The sequence below is a fragment of the Crinia signifera genome, chromosome 4 (assembly GCF_055691185.1).
Source record: "Crinia signifera chromosome 4, ASM5569118v1, whole genome shotgun sequence".
NCBI classification, from domain to species: Eukaryota; Metazoa; Chordata; class Amphibia; order Anura; family Myobatrachidae; genus Crinia; species Crinia signifera.
This window is the reverse complement of record NC_139220.1, coordinates 203,948,278-203,966,760: the sequence shown is the minus strand read 5'-3', so window position 1 is coordinate 203,966,760 and position 18,483 is coordinate 203,948,278. Positions and strand designations below refer to the sequence as shown.

The window sequence follows — 18,483 nt, the reverse complement described above, 5'->3', positions numbered from 1 at the left end:
AGATGAACTAGTTTCTTGTGCAGAACATTCTAAGCATGTTGAAGAGGCTTGGTTACAAAATAATGATTTGGAGCAAAAAATAAATAAAGGCACCACACCTCAATCAATCAGGCTGGGGTTAGTGGGGACCAGAGTCCAATTCCACATCTAGAGAATACAGACTTTGTACATGTTCTGAAGCTATAGCCACCACTGGAGGGACTGCCATGTCTGAGGAGACCAGTAAAAAACCTGCTCACTCAAATGAGTATCCTTTCAGATCCAAGGGACCAGCATTTAAAATTGCAGAGTACTAGAATGGACCTGCCTCAAATGACACCACCATCTTTCCCATAAGCTTTATACCCTTGAGGAGTGAAACTGCTATAGTCCTGACCAAAGACTAGATTCTGAGCCGTCGCTGAAGAAAGATTTACTTGCTATTTGCAGGGATCAAAGAAGAGACCTAAAAAGATCATCCACTGATATAGTAGGAGTTTGGACTTTAGTTGATTAACCACATGCAGAATCCCAAAGTTTCCTTGGTCACCTGCAAATGCTGAATCTGTGTCGATTAACACTTGCCTTTTACTGGTAGGTCACCCAGATATAGTATGAAGTTAACTGTTTTTGTGGATCTTTACCTTTGTAAACACTCTGGAAGCCATGTATAAACTTAAAGGGTAAAGTTCAGAATTGAAAGTGATGGACTCTCACTGAACAAAAAAACTGATGACTGTGCCAAATTGGAAATTGAAGATAGGCAAAAAAATGTAACTGATGAAAGAAAGCAGGGACTCCATCTTGAAGTGTGCTACCTTTAAATGATGATTGAACATGTTTAAATCCACCTGCCAAGACTGTAGCCTAAGTGAACGTCTGGCTGATACCGTCAGAACTGAAAACTTTGACAATACTGAGGCTATATCCTAAGCCGTATCCCAACTATATATACAGAGGGCTCACGTATTTGAACTAGTAAGGGTAAAAGTTTGGCAGAATTAAACTCATACTGCATGCCCGAAGCCAACTGCTCTGTGCAAGATTCCAAAGCCTTGCTTACCAAGACAATAGAAAATGCTGGACTTAAAATGCTCCTTTGTGATACATAATCTGGGATGTACAATTTATTTTTTTCTAAATTCTTTCAATAAAATGATAGGAGTTAAAAAAATAAAAATAAAACTCCTATGTAAGTAAAATAGAAACCAAAAAAGTAAGCAGTGATCCTTTAAGTAGGAAGCAACACAGTTTACAAAGCCTGACAATAGGAGCATTGTACAATTTATTTTTTCTAAATTTTTTCAATAAAATGATAGGAGTTAAAAAAATAAAACTCCTATGTAAGTAAAACAGAAAACAAAAAAGTAAGCAGTGATCCTTTAAGTAGGAAGCAACACAGTTTAGAAAGCCTGACAATAGGAGCATATTCATTTATGTAAAGAAAAACATGCAATACAGACCGACGTTTCGGGGACTAGCCCCGTTTTCAAGGTGCAGAAGTGACTTCTGCACCTTGAAAACGGGGCTAGCCCCTGAAACGTCGGTCTGTATTGCATGTGTTTCTTTACATAAATTAATTGATTTTCCACAAGCCTGCGAGTACCGCCATCTTTCTTCCAAAGAGATAGAGAGAGAGAGAGATAGAGAGATAGAGATAGATAGAGACAGGATTATATGCATTTGCATATTTTGCCCATGCTCACTGGTTATTGCATATTTTACATAAAATCTAGTGATGGTGCATATTTTAGGCCCCGCGAGTCACTAGACATCTACAGATGCTGTGGGCCTATTTTTGAGGTTTATTTGCATGCTGATTTTTAAATAAATAAGTTAAAAATTAAATTTTTTATTATTTAATGTAGCATATTTTAACACTGGCAATGACAAGTGGGAGGGGCCTTTCTAAAGTGACCCCGGGCCACCCAAAATACTTTATCCGGCCATGTGTAAAAGAGGGGTACTTGTGTAGTTTCACGGCGCATGGCTATGCTCGCCATGCTATCTAAAAACAACTCCCTGCCAACATGGATAGTGGGGGTATGAACTATCCATGTTGGCATGGAGTTAAGCGACTTTGGAGCTGATTGGCTGGCTGTTTATCACTCTCCATTTTATCACTTTTGAAGCTTAGAGAATCTGGCCCTTTGTTTGAGACAAGTGGAATAAAGAGATGATAAAACAATGCAATGCCCCTCACAGATCACACCCATCATGATATAGTATGGTTAGTTTAACCATATTCCTAATTCCATCTATTTACTCTGTTTTGGGACTCATTGGCCACCTGGTGTTCATCTGCTGCTTTATTGGGAGACCATTTACATTGATGTCCGAATGGTAATATGCCCTATACAACTGCATGCATATGTAGTGATGTTAAAAATTTAGTTAATGAATGTCCACTTATTTTAACTTTATGTTTTTATTCTTATGGAATTCCATGAATTTAAATTCCAGCTATTTTGAATATTAAAATATATTGTACAAGATACCATTCTACTTTATAGTTTTTCTTCAGCCTGCGCTGGTACACCCACTTGCTTTTGTCCCTACTCCTTTGGGGCTTGACAACCCCAGTACCAGCAGCAGATAATAGCACACCTATCAAATCTGTTTTTTGATTAGTTCAACCGTTTCTATTTAATCACAACAAATGTTGTTCCCTAGAGGTCCCCCATCTTAATTTCAGCAAAAATCATCACAAAATGTTTTCCACATACATTTTCACTTGAACTAAAAAATTTCAGGCTATAACATACCCATCTCTCCCTGGAAGAGGAGCGAGTTTGGATCAGTTCCATGTTCTTGCAGGCGAGCAAGCGACTCCTGACCTTGTAAACGGAGCGAAATACCTCAGCTAGAGATTTCCCTGGCTGGTATCTAAAAGATAATACAAATCATGATGATAATCAGAACTTATAAAAAGCAACTATCCTTGTTACAGAGTAAGCCATTGCTCAGAATACAAACATATACAAGTAAATGTTATAGAGTTTGCAGGAAGTCGTCCGATCTCTTTTTTCTTTTAAAGCTGCAATTAATTACAATGCAAAACCAGGGTAGATTCGCCTTGTAAATGATTGGAGCTTAAAAAACATCCGAGATCAACCGGAATCCTGCACCTCCCACAAACTGGGACCCATTACATTTCCCGATTAAGTAAAATGGCTACAAATTAATTTGAAAATGTCAACACACTGGATTTTTACACTTCGAACAAAACATTTTCTCTGAATCCATTGGGTAGCATTAGAACATTGAAATATAAATGAGCAGCCAGGAATTTGGGCACAATAAACTTTTGTACAGAAAGTCTGGAACACTACAGAGATGATTGGTAGGAAGGTAAATATTATTGTATTCAAGCCTCAAGTAAACATACAAAGAGGAATGAAGCAAAACATAACAATGTGTACTGATCCTCCTGTAACAGAACGATTGAAAAAAAGAGATGAAAAAAATTCAGCTGCCACCAGGCGAGGAACACTCAGACAACCCGAAAATGATAAAATTTAGTTAATGTGTGGACAGAGGGCCAGGTAGCCGCCCCCACAAAGCTGTCCTGACAAGACCCCATGCTGGGCAGCTAAAGTATTTACATGATCTAGGCTTTATTATATTAACATAGGAGTCTATATTAAGTACAAGTACTGATAAATATACACTCTTTTCTCAACTGCAAATACGTCTGACATTATAATCAAGTAAAATACATAACTGAGGTCACCACTTCAGCATTCAATGGACAGAACAATAAAGGCGAGCAGGGATGAGGGGAGGGGATTAATGAATGAATGACAAACTGACAGAGGCTTAGCCAATTACCGGAGAGGACAGCCTCTACATGACAAAATTTTCTGAACCACCTACCCAGCATGGCAGACTCTATACATACGACCACCCTTTATAAGACCGTGGGCCAAATGTAAAGAGCTTCAAAAAGTGATAACGTGGAGAGTGATCAATAACCAGCCAATCAGCTCATCGCTCATTTTTCAAACCCAGCCTGCAACATGGCACTTAGGAGCTGATTGGCTGGCTGTTTATTACTCTCCATTTTATGGACCCGTATGAGAACATTTCTGAAGCTATATAATATTGAGTTCACCAGGAGATCTCACCTGCTTTCCCCGCATGCTTGGGACAACAGCCCTGTATGCTTCAGGAGGGCTGCAAGAACGAAACGCGATACCATATCGAGCAGCGACTCATTACTAACAGTAGCACTGTCCCAGTCTAGGATGAGAAGACAGAAAAATATAAGTACCGGGTATCATCATCTAAATAAGCTTATCCTGTTACTATTCACACACCTTTACTAACAGCATAATCTTGCATACTGATCCACAAGTTGCGTGCTGGCTCCTTAGTAGATCCCACTGCTAAATCCACCAATAATGAAACCTCTGGTCTTAACTTGTAGTCAAAAGTCTTCTGTTCTTCATTTCCCGAAAGAACCACTTCAAGCAGTGCACTCATACACTTATCTGTAATGTACGAAATTATAAGACACAAAATAAACATTTACATTTTTAACAATAAAGCATCAACCAGTTCAATTCTATTTGTGATACAAAATGTCGGACATCCACAATTTAAACAGACTCTTGTGCAGTGACTCACCGAGTTGAGGGACATCCATCTCAATACCATTGCCAAATAAAGGCGTCTTTAACCAGTAAGTTGTGTCCTGTTCTTCTACAGATGTAGGGGATCCTTGCAGCATTCCCCCTAAGCAGCGTCCAATAAGCAGCGTAACTGTTCGCTCCAAGTCCACAAGCCACACCCATGACTGAGCGGGTGCAGGTAATAACACACCTGCAGGATCTACTTGCTCTGGTCCTCCTGCATTTGATTAAAAAAAAAAAATGGATTAAACCCTATGAGTGCCAACATCTGTGAGAGATGCTCACAATATCCACTAACTATGCCAGCGTCGCTCACATTTGTTCTATAAATACAAACAAAAAATAGGTTGTGTAAAAAAAAAAAAAAAAATGATATGTCCTATATAAAAAGGTAAATGTTACAGGTCATTATGATAAAAAAAGGTACTTGTTTCCTAGCACGGCCACATATCTTATGGATCGTGTACCTTTAGTTAAGGTACACGATCCATAAGATGGACCCGATTTCCTTTGAAATCAGGTCCATTTGGCCGGCTAGGACAAAATATCGGGGGCATCGCGTCGGTCGGGACCGTTAACAATGGTCCCGACGCGACGCCCGCGATTTCCCCATAGGCTTCAATGTTAAAAAATATTTTAACATTGAAATCGTGTCGGGAAAGGTAAAATATCGGGGGCATCGCGTCGGTCGGGACCATTAACATAGGTCCCGACGCGATGCCCCCGATTTTTACATAGGCTTCAATGTTAAAAGATTTTTTAACATTGAAATCCTGAAAAAATGTGAAAAATGTGAAATGGGCCAATATGACCCATTTCACATTTTAGATGTCCCCGTCGTCACCCCACGATAGACGCCAACCCGAAGCGCAGCGAGCCCGCGAGGGGCGGCGGTGCGCGTCCTCCGACCTTTTCATTCCCCTACTATCCACGTCGGCGTGGAGTTGAGAATAGAATAGTGTGGCGAGCGCAGCGAGCCACCGAGCCCGAAGCGTGGCGAGCGCAGCGAGCCCCGCGAGGGGACGCGGATACCTTCACAGTTATACGCGTCCCCTCGCGGGCTTCACAGGTGTCCGTGGCTACGAGAACACCTGTGAAGTCCGCGAAGGGACGCGTTTACCTGTGAAGGTATCCGCGTCCGCTCGCCACGCTTCGGGCTCGGTGGCTCGCTGCGCTCGCCACACTATTCTATTCTCAACTCCACGCCGACGTGGATAGTAGGGGAATGAAAAGGTCGGAGGACACGCACCGCCGCCCCTCGCGGGCTCGCTGCGCTCGCCACGCTTCGGGTTGGTGTCTATCGTGGGGTGGGGTGTACGCCGTGACATTTGGGGGGGGTTGGGAATATTTTACATTGAATCCAATGTAAAATCGGGTCCCAGGGACCCGATTTACATTTAATTAAAAAAAAAAAAAAATCGGGTCCAAAATCGGTCGGTCGCGACGATCGCATCGCATGCGACCAAATCGCATGCGATGCGATCGACCCGATTTTTCCGACACGACCACCCCGATGTTAATCGGTGTGGCCGTGCTAGGAAACAAGTACCATAAAAAATGTTTTCTTGGCAATTTTCACACCTATAATGACAAATTCACTTGGCACTCAAAGGGTTAAGTATAGGAGGGAAAATCTAACCAACAGAATGTGTCAGAGGATTTCTGCAATATCCTGATGACATAATTTGGTAAATTTACTTAAATTAGGGACGTCAATACTTATTATTAACTAGTAAGCCTGCTCGAAGCAAATGCTTTGAAAGTGAGTCTTCTACCTTGTGATTACCTCTGTGTTTGTGCGTGTGTAAGAGAGAAAGAGCTGTAGTTTCACTCGCTGCCAACAGATGGTGATGTTTCAGACACACACAATCAGACACTAGACATGTATAGATGATACAGTAAGATAAACTCCACCTTAATGGTTATCTGTTCTAGACAATAACTAGGAATCTGAATTGTGGGGTAGTTCAATTAATGCTCACTTGGTAACACTGGGCAGGTGGATATACTTTCATGTTGCTACCAGCTGACTTTAGTTGGCTACACTTAGGGTTAATTGATAAGGGCATTGCTGACATTTAAAATGTTGTTATAATAACTACAGTGAATAAGTCCATCCCCCTTTCCTCAAGCAGCCAAAATAAGGTTGTTGAGCCTCCTTTAATATTATGTCTGGGCTGGAATATCAAAATCTTAGGTCGGTATCCAATGAGACCCGAAGAAAAATAGGTGTGAAAGATGGGACATTTTCCAAAAATTTTTCCCCGGGTTATCAAATTTGGTTGCTTTGTCCCACACCTGCCGCAGGAGCAGCCGAGGATGGTAGGGAGGGTGCACAGGAGCCAAGACTCTGCCCTTTGACCCACATCGATGCCTCTTCCCCCTCCCCAGGGTCATATGACCAGGAAACGGAGCCCCTGGGGGAGCCAGAGCTGCCATGGGAATGTAACAAATAATCCCCGATAAACCAAAGCGCACCCAGGAAAATGGCTACCATTGTTTTTGGATTGCCTCTGACAGAAACTTGCAGATTGGCAACCTTCCTTCCAAGTTCATTAAAATGCTGCTGAAGCCCCTAAGATAACTCTCACGTGGACTACGGGAAGAGCAACCAAATACTAAGGCAGATGTATTAAGCCAGGAGAAATGATAAAGTGGGAGGTGATAACACGGGTGTCAGTCAGATCCCAACTGTGATTTTCCAAATCCAGCCTGCAACTTCACAGTTAGGAGCTGATTGGCTGATGCGTTATTACCTCCCACTTTACAATTTCCTCAGGCTTAATACAGCTGCCTCACTGTGAGGTTCAACGTGTTGCTGCTGTTTTCCCCAATTAACTAAATGCAATCTGAGCAATACTATTTTGCAGCTGGATACATCAACTAGTTACCCCTATTATATGGGTCAATACTAGCCAAACTAGTATTCAGTTCTTCACTTTTTGTTATTCTCCATTTCATTTTCAGGCCTATTATTGGCAACTACTAACAGTTACTCTGATTAAAACTACCTCTCTTTCACATCATGATAAATCAAGCCTAAAAAGATCACCATTTACCATGAAGAGGCCACTGTAACTCTTGATCCTCCAAAAGAGCAGCTGCAGGTAACAGTCTGTTAAGGCGATCCAACGGGGGCAGCAAGTCCAGCAGGAAACTGAGCAGCGGTCTGGCAACAGATACTGGCAGTAGCAGCAAGGCATTAATAAGCTGACACAGCATGCTGCCAGCGGCAGACACATAGATGACATCTGTATGGAGAAGAAACAGGGGATGATACAAAGCTATATACTGTAAAATAATAACCTTTACTCCATGCAAATTTCACTTATTTCACCTCACAGTAGACTTATGAGCAAGAGACATGGGATATTTTATCAAATGTATTGGCCTATATACCACAGAACTTATAATACGTACAAATACACTGTAAGCCCTGCAAGCAGTATACTAGATCATGTAAGCCTGACGTGTATAGTAAGTAAGATAATACACTGGCCTACAGCAAGTACATTAGGAACGATGCTGTTCACAGATCTACTTTGTGCATCTCTCAGATGTTGGCACTCAAAGGGTTAACCATGCGATGTAATGTAGCTATGTTATGAGATTACCCTCCCACCAGGAGTCACAATGGGACTCCTCCACCCTCTGGCACCTTTGATGGATTCTCTTATCTCAGACCCATATTGTAATAATACTAGGGGAGTGGCCATTCTGTTCAGTAGGCAATACAGTACAACTGTGGATCAGGCCATAGACCCCGAGTACCGTTACCTTAGCAGCTGTTCATATGTAAGAGACTACATACATCCATGTTAAATCTTTATGCCCCAAAATCAGAGGGACATGATTTTTTTAAAATACGATCTCTAAAAACTTTAAAGCACATGAAGCCTGCCTATTGCCATGGGGTAACATCAACAGTGTTGCAAACCCATATTTAGGCAAGACCCCCTTGGCTTTTGATGCTGCTGCAAGACATTATACAGCTATCCTCGATATTCCATGTAGCCATAGTTACTTGGTGCATATGAGCTGTCAGGTCCAGTTAAACTCTGCAAGCAATGGACTTTTTTTTTTTGTTGTTGCTGGAAATACATCTTAAGTTGCAATGCAATGCCATTAAGATGCACCAAACCACAAGACTGCGCTGATACTGTACGTGATGCTTGTATATGAAGTGGGACACTCCTCTAGGCTGTTCGTTTGACTGCTAAGAAAACAGACCTGGTAATACGCAGCTACACCTATTTTTGAACTGTAAATGGCAAAACAGCTTCACAGGTTCATATGAATAGGGTGGACACTGTTTCAAACAGAGAAGGTAGAATGCTTTTTGCTAGAAGTGGGCGCTACATTATTATGATCAGCAGGGATTTACAAGCCAAAATTAACTGTGTATTTCACCAATATTTCCAAGACTTCTTCCCCAATGATCCTTTTGTTGACTCACTGTATTGCTTTTTTATTAAGATGTAGTTACTTATTGCTCAGCTTTCTACAATTGTAGAGTGTGAACTGTTCTCTTTTTGTAATTTGTGAAATGTTTCAATAAAAAGTTTATACAAAAACAAGATACAACACCAGAGTTATGCGGTCATGTGTGGGGTCAGGTTGTGTAAACGGAACACGTAGAGTGACACATACCACGCAATTTTTCTCCCACGCTCCCATTGCATGGACTTTCCTTCAGTAGTGTTGCAGAGCGATAGTAGATGTCGGTAGCATGAGGGAGTAGAAGCTGAAGATGTTTGTGAAGTAAAGCGACACTGCTGGAGTTCTAAAGAGAAAGGAAAGCAATGACATACGGTATATGGCCAACAATCAGCATGACATGTATTTGAGGACATAAAAATCACTGGTCACATCAACTTCGACACTGCCACAAAATGTATTTACTGAACAAAACAGGTCTGATGGGGGGGTTTGACCACAGGGGATGCAGTCAAAATCCATAGACAACCATAGAGGGAGAATAAAATAGTGTCCCGAGCGCACCCTGGGGGACTTGCAGGGGTGCCCCATGATCAAATTTGTTTATGGACAAAGTCATAGCCAAATTGTGGAGAAAGAGGTGAATCCTGAAAATTACCACATAACAGACCCTAAGGATGAGCTACAGTATAAACACAATTTTATTAACTTAATACTATTTTCTGACTCTCTAAATGAGAGGCTTCTGTTCTAGGGGCAGGGCCGGCGCCACCACTAGGCAGGTCTAGGCATTTGCCTAGGGCGCCGGCCACTGGAGAGGTTTGGGAACCTCTACATTCGCAACTAACAAAATATCTTACACACACACAAAAAAAAAAAAAAAAAAAGTGTAATTGTAACAATTGCTGAAATTACTCATCCCTTCTTAGCAGTTGCTCAACCTCAATGAATTATCCCACCCATGCTGCATTCCACTGCTTTTATTTACAGTGATGGGTATTACAAAATAAAGCATTATTATGATCATCATCAGCTACCCTTATTTAGTGGTTTCTCAGCACCTGATCAATGCAAAAGGTACCATTCATTCTGGATCCTTATGGAAGCAAAGACTGTCCTCCCAGCTCTTTAATATTAAGGTGCTGAAAAGGTCATAAAAAGGAGTGCTATAGTAGTGTGCCCTGCTGCTTTTAATCAAGTAAAATCCATTTAGAGCATTTGATTTCTTGCATTACCAGAAATAAAAGGAAATGTAAGTAAGCTACTGCAGAAGAAGCCAATCTATTGTACTGATAAGGCACCCTTCAAACACACGGTTTCCATAATAACACAGAGAGAGACACTGCATACCTCACTTATATTGTTTGTGTGGCAGTAGGCCAACAACTGTTTCTGCAGGGAGCACAGCAGCTCGTGCAGGTGGGCCGGTTGGCTGTTTTCTGAAGAGGAAGCCCCAACAATTAACTTGTCACTGTTCTTCTCCAGTTCACCAAAAGCTTGGTCCTGGAAGAGAGAAAGAGAGAGAGAGAGACTAATAAGTAAATACATATAGAACATTCATATACAAGCAGGAGCCATCTTTACAAAGAAATGCTAAAATAGCCAAATGGCACTGGCTTTAAAGAGGCAATTGAAGCAAAAACGGAAGGAAAGTAAAAGTAGTAATTGCTTATTAAATCATAAAAAAAGCTACCAATGCTTTGTGGGTAGCTTCTGAAAATGATTGGAAATAACAAAAACAATATAGATGTACAAATAATATCGAGACTTCAACAACTTAACTCGGTAATATTTTTTTCCACCTATTTAAAGACCACCATATTAATTTATTTAAAGAAAAAAGAAAACAACATGTGGTTTTTTTTTTTTTGTGTGTAAAACATTGCCCACCACCATTGGAACACTGTGACCATTGGAACACCGTGACCATCGAAACACCACAACTTTGCATTTTCCGGACGCCTGTTCCTCTTTGATGCCTCTTAGGTCAGGAGTGTTTTATAACATTTCCCCGGAGGGTGGGAGTTCTGTCGGGCTGCCTTATCAGCAGGCAATGGGGAAGGGAGATGTCTGGGGAGCACGGTCACATCAGATGCCACCGGGTCAGGGAGAACTCAGCATGGTGTAGTCGCATCTGACACGACCATTAGAGGCAGGCAGGTAAGGGCCTAATTCAGAGGTGTATGCATTGTTACTGTTGGACATAGGGTCGAGAATTTTTGCTAAAACACATCCATTGTAGGTCACAATAAACATTCATCCCAATCCTTCCAATGTCAGGTGCACACAGGTAGAAATGTAATAAAAATGTAGTGGGTGTTCCTGGATAGTGACCATGAGGTGATTTAGTGTACACACAGAGATGGTCCTTCTATGGATGTCTTGGTGAAAGTGTTGTAAAGAGATGCTCCACTGCTCACATATAAAGCCCTACTTGGATGCAGAACCTGCCCTTGTCATAAGAAGGGTGCAGTCTTTGATACAGAAGATAATGGTGTTTAAGGACGCACCAATTCAGCATTACTGCATGTACAGCTGCTGAAAGTGTGTGTCTGATTGCACATTTGGATGCACACAAGGGAAGACTTTGTAAAGGGAGTTGAAATGGGAGACCGCTGCAGATGCTTCTGCATTGACCAATGAACCAGGCCCTAAGACTAACAAACTGTGGCCTTAAGCTGGGTACACATATGTACAATTTCCTTTTTCTTGCGACCGTTCGATCGACCGAATACACGTTCGGCCGTCCAAAACATACGACCGTTCTGCGCGTACACATATGTACAATTTTACTTGCGACGTCCGATGTACTCCCGTCCAAACAATCGCAAGAAGAAGTATATGAGAGACCCTGTAACCCTTTGCCTGCTGTTTTAACTAATGTGTGTATAATGCCTCACTGCTCAACACTTTAGACGCATCACTTTAAGACATTAATCAATGTTGAAGTTTTAATAAAGTGATGCGTCTAAAGTGTTGAGCAGTGAGGCATTATACACACATTAGTTAAAACAGCAGGCAAAGGGTTACAGGGTCTCTCATAATGCAGCATACCACCGTGCTTTGTCAAACTGTCAAGCATATCGATCGAACGTGCGTACACACTTCACTTTTGTTCCGATATGGAGCCGTCCTGTCGGATGAAATATTAAGCAGCAAAGAACCTTCGACCGACCGACCGTGGACGGCCAAGAGCGTTTTTGGCTGTTTATCGGTCGCACAGCAGCAATTGGGACAGCGTACACACCTATACAATCGAACGGCCGTTTGCCCCCAGATTGGAAGAACGGCCCGACGATTGTATATATGTGTACCCAGCTTTATATAGTAAACCCTTTGAATGTAAACATCTGCAAGAGATGTTCAAAATATCTGCTAAAATGCCAGTCTCTCACATGTGTTATACAAATTAAAATAAAAAATGTTGTGCAAAAAAAGATTATATTTCCAATATAAAAGTAACATTACAGTTCATTATGATGAACAATAAGGTTTGCTTGCCAATTTTCACACCTAATTTGACAAAGTCAATTGGCACTCAAAGGGTTAATTACTCATAACTGGAACATGGATAAAAATGATTAATCATCATTATGGGATTTCTACTGCCCCTCAGTAGCCAGTAACACTGCAAAAAAAAAAAAGGACCAGGGGAGGCAGCAGCAGTTAAAGCTGCTGCTCTGAGGGGGTCGGCATGTCAGCTAGAAAGCAGAAGGCAGACTCCACCTCCAGTCCCCACAGTTCTACTTACTAATTGGCCACTACCCCCTTCCGGACACATGACCAGCAGTAGCAGCACTGAGCAACCAAAGCAGAGATATGGTGGCTGAGGGGATGCCAAGAAGACATACTTTTAACTGCAGCAGCAACTCCAGGACAGTGCCAGCCCACCCTCCCCCAATCTCATGGACACCTATCCATCCCAGTGTCCCTAAACTTCTCACTAACACTGTATAAGACAAGTAACATTTATATGGAAGGGAATGTGAAATCATATGGAAACACATTAGTTCAAAACCTGCAGATTACAAATTCAATGTATACTGCAAAGGCATACTAACTAAAGTCACCGTTAATGTTGAAGAGTGTTAAAAGCTGTAGTGACCTTTTGATGCATGCATGTGGCATATCTAAAAACAGCATAAAAACAATAACAGCACTGCTAAAATACTTTTCTTTTTAGTGATCACATCGATGTGATAAAGTATATATTTTTTTAAATTAATTAAGTAACTTAGGTGAATTTAAATAAAAATCAGCCTGCATTGTCCTCACCGTATAGAAGCCCAAGTTTCTTAGAAGTGTCTTCATCAGAATCTCAGCCAGGTGAGTGTCTGGGTGGCCGCTCTGAGAGCTGTAGCTGGAGTCCGAACTTGATCCATAGGTGAGAGGCAGGGAGGAGCTGTCTGAGGAGTCTGAGGGAGAGCTGTATCCCAGTAATGATGCCACATGTGTGTGATCCTGCAAGCTTGTCAGAATGATATCCAGCTGCATTCTCTGGAGCAATAATACAACATGACATATGAGCACAGCTGATACTACCATACTATCATGAGCCATGTAACTGTGTGCTATTACAAGTTGGCTAAGCTGTTTAATTTAAACAATTTGTCAGAACAACCATTGTTTTTTTGTCTTTTTTGGCATTTGGGAGCAAATTGCTAAGTTCATTGGCTTCTATCAATTACCAGATTTTTAGAGACTGACCTGTGTTTCTGAAATATGCAATGAAAATCTTTTCAATGGCTATTTCAAGTTATTGTAGGTTATCGTAGGTTATCGTAGAAGCGAATATCCAAAGCTAATATTTGGTGCAGCCTACCAACATACAAGGGCTATACTATGCATATGACACACTACAGTAACATACCTAATGTGCATTATGCACAGGATACATAGGTTATAGGCCAGGCATGTCCAAACTATGGCCCTCCAGCTGTTGTGAAACTACAAGTCCCATCATGTCTTGCCAAAGTTTTGCTTTTACGGAATTCTAAAACTATGGCAAGGCATGCTCGGATGTGTAGTTTTACAACAGCTGGAGGGCCACAGTTTGTACATGCCTGTTATAGGTGAACAAAATATGGTCAAATATCTAGTGTCAATTCTAGCACAAAAACTTCCATTACCAGAAGATAGACAATTGAAACTGGTACTGAATTATGGGGTTCACACTTGGTAAATTGTACTTACTTGGCCCTTGGAGAGACTTTCCCATCTATCAGGTCCTTGGGGCAAGAGTGAATGCAGTAACTCCATCCTCTCCCGTAAAGGAGGCAGCAGCATGGTCGCTCCAACTGACAGAGTCTCAATTACAACCTATAAATGACAGATCAGAAAATAAGGGGAATGTAAACAGTAAGTAAACAATGACATAATTGTCTAGTCAGATATGCGATAAGCAGCCCATACACGCTGCTATGCAGGCTGTCCGATGTGTGCTTGGAGGTGCGCGCTCCTGCGGCACCTCATCGCACAGTACAAAAAGTATGTGCTTGCACATACTTTTTGTACTTAGTTTTCATCACATTGCATTGCATACACAGGCAATGCAATGCGATGTGATGCGTGCTAGTTAAGCACTGAACGCACGCCCGTATCGGGACATGTATGGGCGGCTATAGTGCTCTTTCAAGTTACCCATCCAGTCACTGGGGTTGGGTTTAGTAATGAAAAGCCATAAATATGTATAGAATAATTAATGCAACTGAATTCTGATTATGTGTGTTGGAGGAGCACTTTCCAACTGTGGAAAACCAGGAAATGTGCACTCAAACTGCTTTCCTTCCAGAGAGACAATTTCTGCGTGACCAAGTGGACAGAGAAGAAATGGCAAGCAACATCTCAGTAGAACGATTTTGCTTCACTATGGGGGGGGGGGGGGGGGGTATTCAATCGCATGCGACCATCTCCCCCATGGAGAGATGGTCGCCGGGCACTATTCAATGCGGTCTTCCCCAACAGCATTGAGCAGGGTTTCTCGGCAGAACGAGCCCGACTTCACAAGCTGTCAGGATCGTTCTGCTGAGAACGGCTGGCTGCAGCTCGCCTCTTCCCAGCCGCAACTCGTGGCCACGCCCCCTTCTCACTCCCCGGCAGGCAGGACATTGAATACCACCTGCAGGTTCTCAATCGAGCTGACCGAGAACGGAACAGGGTCACGGCGTGTATATATATATATATATATATATATATATATATATATATATATATATATATATATATATATATATATATATATATATATATATATATATATATATATATATATATATATATATATATTTATTTTTTTTAATAAAAAATAATGAGCTTGGGAAATCTAGTTCAGCATTACCCACTAAGAAGCTGATCAGTTAAAGTTTAGGATTGCTTTTGTGATTATGATTGCTAATTTAGACTGGACAGAGGCCTCCTGGCATAAAGACAAGTCAACAGAATTTGGCTTGGGTTTTTTTTTTGTCAGTCTGCACTTCGCCAGGCTTAATACATCTGCTCCAGTGTTATCTATTGTAACAATGAGTTAGTAACAGTAACAATTGATGGGTGAAATCATGAAAAAACCTTACCTCCTGAATCTCATCTGGGACACTAGCATCCATAAGACGAAAGAGGAGATTGCGTAGGGGGCCTGCTTGTCGACCCAAGATGCTGGTAGCAACGCCTCCCGCCAAAGCAAGGGCTAAATGGTTTGACAGCATCTTAAGACACAGCTTTAGGAAGCTATGGTGTTCTCTTCAAGATACAAAGATAACACAAGAATACTATTAATAACAATCCACTATAGGACGCATGTACAAAAGCTATACCACAACCTATTGGGAAGCATGCAAAGGCAATGGAGAAAAAGTAGAGCTTACCCAAATGACTCCCCACCACAGACTATTCATAGCTAACAACTGTCCAAGTATGTATATGCAACCATTGTGAATACAAGGAAGTGTACCTGGATGATGGGAAAGGTAGCGGAGGGACTTCACTATTTATTTTTTCACAGTATCGTTCCAAAAATGATCGCAAATGGAAGAAGGTACTTTCTTCCAAATCAACACAGTAGGGACGATGCCAAGCCACCACCTGTCTGTAAGGATGCAGAAATACTAGTAGCATGAATGCAATTCATAATTATGCAACATGTAAACAATGAACAATCTACAATTATCATAGACTATATGTAATGAACATGCCTGGAAATGTATGCTATTCCAGCAATGTCTGACATGGAGACAATATGTACCGTATAGTGACCCATTTACAACCAGTTGCAACATGATTGTAAGAAGTCTACATGCTAGTAACTTAGTATATAAATAGCACTCTGTAGTTGAGGGCTCTGCAAAAATGCATGTTATTTAATGTCAATGAAATACATTTTGGTGGGATGTAAGGATGTAAGTAAATATATGCACACAGTATACAAACACCTTGCTTTATGTCAATTCTGATGTTACCTGCAGTTTTTAAAATGTTACTGTTCAGTAAAATACAATGGAGTCAGCTGTGCATATATGGCAGTAACAAGTCCTATGGTATGTCTATGTAAATGTAAATAACAAAAGATTGAGGGGCAGTGGTGCAACTACCGAGGGGCCCACAGCTCCCCCTGCGCCCAGTCACACCAGAGCAACAGCCAAATCGGCAGCGACACACAAGTGGCACCTGACCCTGGGCTTTCAGTATTTTGCTATGGGCCCCATGAAGTTCTACTTACTCCCCTGCTGAGGGGTTTTGGATATAGGAGGATAAATGCATTAATGATATTTGTTGATGCTATATGATGATTACTTTTTAAGTAGCTGCACTCTGACTGCGAAAACATAATCATCATAATTTGTCTATCATGTTTGTCTAAGATAGAATAGTAATGTATAAAAAAAAAAAAAAAAAAAAAGGCACTTGTTTCCTAGCACGGCGCCAGCGATAAAAATTGTGTCCATCGGGACCTAAAAAATCGCATCAAATCGCATGCAACCAAATCGCATGCGATGGACGCAATTTTTACATTGGAACCAATGTAAAATGGTCCCTGAGACCCGATTTGGGTGTGGTATATTTCCCAGACAGTCGGGATTCCGACAGTCATTAGTTAGACGTCGGAATCCCGACTGCACAGCGTGGTGAGCGCAATGAAGCCCCTTGCGGGCTCGCTGCGCTTGCCACGCTGCGCTCGCTACGCTGCAGGCACGGTGGCAAGCTGTGCTTGCCACCTATTTTATTCTCCCTCTATGGGGGTCGTGGACCCCCACGAGGGAGAAGTCGGGATTCCGACGTCGGAGGAATGACTGTCGGAATCCCGACTGTCGGGGAGCCGTCCGGCACCCACCCGATTTAACAATGGCCCCAATGTTAAATGCCCCCCAGTCCCCAATTTTCATCCTGATGGGTCAAATGCCGCCCCTCCCCCCCCATTGTTAACACCACCCCGAAGCGTGGCAGCGCAGCGAGCCCGCGAGGGGTGGCGGTACGCGTCCTCCGACCTTTTCATACCCCCACTATCCACGTCGGCGTGGAGTTGATGCTATATAGTGTGGCGAGCGCAGCGAGCCCGAAGCATGGCGAGCGCAGCGAGCCCCGTGAGGGGACGCGAATAACTTCACAGGTATTATGCGTGTGGCTGCGCTCGCCACACTATATAAAATCAACTCCACGCCGATGTGGATAGTGGGGGTATGAAAAGGACGGAGGACGCGTACCGCTGCGCTCGCCACGCTTCGGGTTGGCGTTCATCGTGGGGTGGCGTCAACGATGGGGGGGGGGGGGGGCATTTTACATACAAATTACCCATCTGGGTGGGTATAAAATCAAAAATTGGGTCCATTGGGCCATTTAACATTGTTCCCTATGTAAAATCGGGTCCATTGCATCATTATAATGGCATACAATGGACCCGATTTTACATAGGAATTTAACATTGAATACAATGCATTCAATGTTAAATCACGTCAGTCGCATCGCATACCTTAAGTTAAGGCGTGCGATGGGCGCGATTTTTGTAATTGTCGGGGAAAAGGCTAAAAATAGCCCTAAAATCGCGTCGGTCGCGTCCATCGCATACCTTAACTTAAGGTATGCGATGACCCACGACGGGCGCCGTGCTAGGAAACAAGTACCAAAAAAAATACAAATAAATAATTTCCTTTTATAAACCAGCTTTAATTATTCTTATGTCATAAAGAACTACCGGTAGTTATTCATTTTGAGATTATCATTTCTACTTTATTAATCTGTGGTATCCTTGTGGCTCCTCCTAGAAAATGTACATCATATGGGGGGAGTTACGGAATGCCCAAATACCCATATGAATGTAGAGTATCTGGGAGGAGCCATAAGGATACCACAGACTAATTGAGATAATCCCTAGATTCCATGATAGCCTCCTCTTTTTTTATTATAATGCAGCAATAAACAATTATTTTAACCAAATGGTATAATC

The 18,483-nt window shown here is 42.1% G+C and overlaps 1 protein-coding gene across 10 annotated transcripts in view; it reads right to left on the bottom strand.

Annotated features, from left to right (window-relative positions):
* Nucleotides 1-18,483, bottom strand: part of HERC1 (HECT and RLD domain containing E3 ubiquitin protein ligase family member 1) — a 153,059-nt gene that overhangs the window by 83,466 nt on the left and 51,110 nt on the right. For all 10 annotated transcript variants that reach the window (XM_083183480.1, XM_083183483.1, XM_083183488.1 and 7 more), the window contains exons 12-22: nt 15,997-16,131; nt 15,620-15,785; nt 14,244-14,369; nt 13,326-13,547; nt 10,401-10,553; nt 9,264-9,396; nt 7,673-7,864; nt 4,609-4,830; nt 4,299-4,472; nt 4,107-4,221; nt 2,745-2,865 (exon numbers count right to left, since the gene is read on the bottom strand). In XM_083183480.1, coding sequence (XP_083039606.1) covers nt 2,745-2,865; nt 4,107-4,221; nt 4,299-4,472; nt 4,609-4,830; nt 7,673-7,864; nt 9,264-9,396; nt 10,401-10,553; nt 13,326-13,547; nt 14,244-14,369; nt 15,620-15,785; nt 15,997-16,131 — 1,759 coding nt within the window. The remainder of the gene's footprint in view (nt 1-2,744; nt 2,866-4,106; nt 4,222-4,298; nt 4,473-4,608; nt 4,831-7,672; nt 7,865-9,263; nt 9,397-10,400; nt 10,554-13,325; nt 13,548-14,243; nt 14,370-15,619; nt 15,786-15,996; nt 16,132-18,483) is intronic.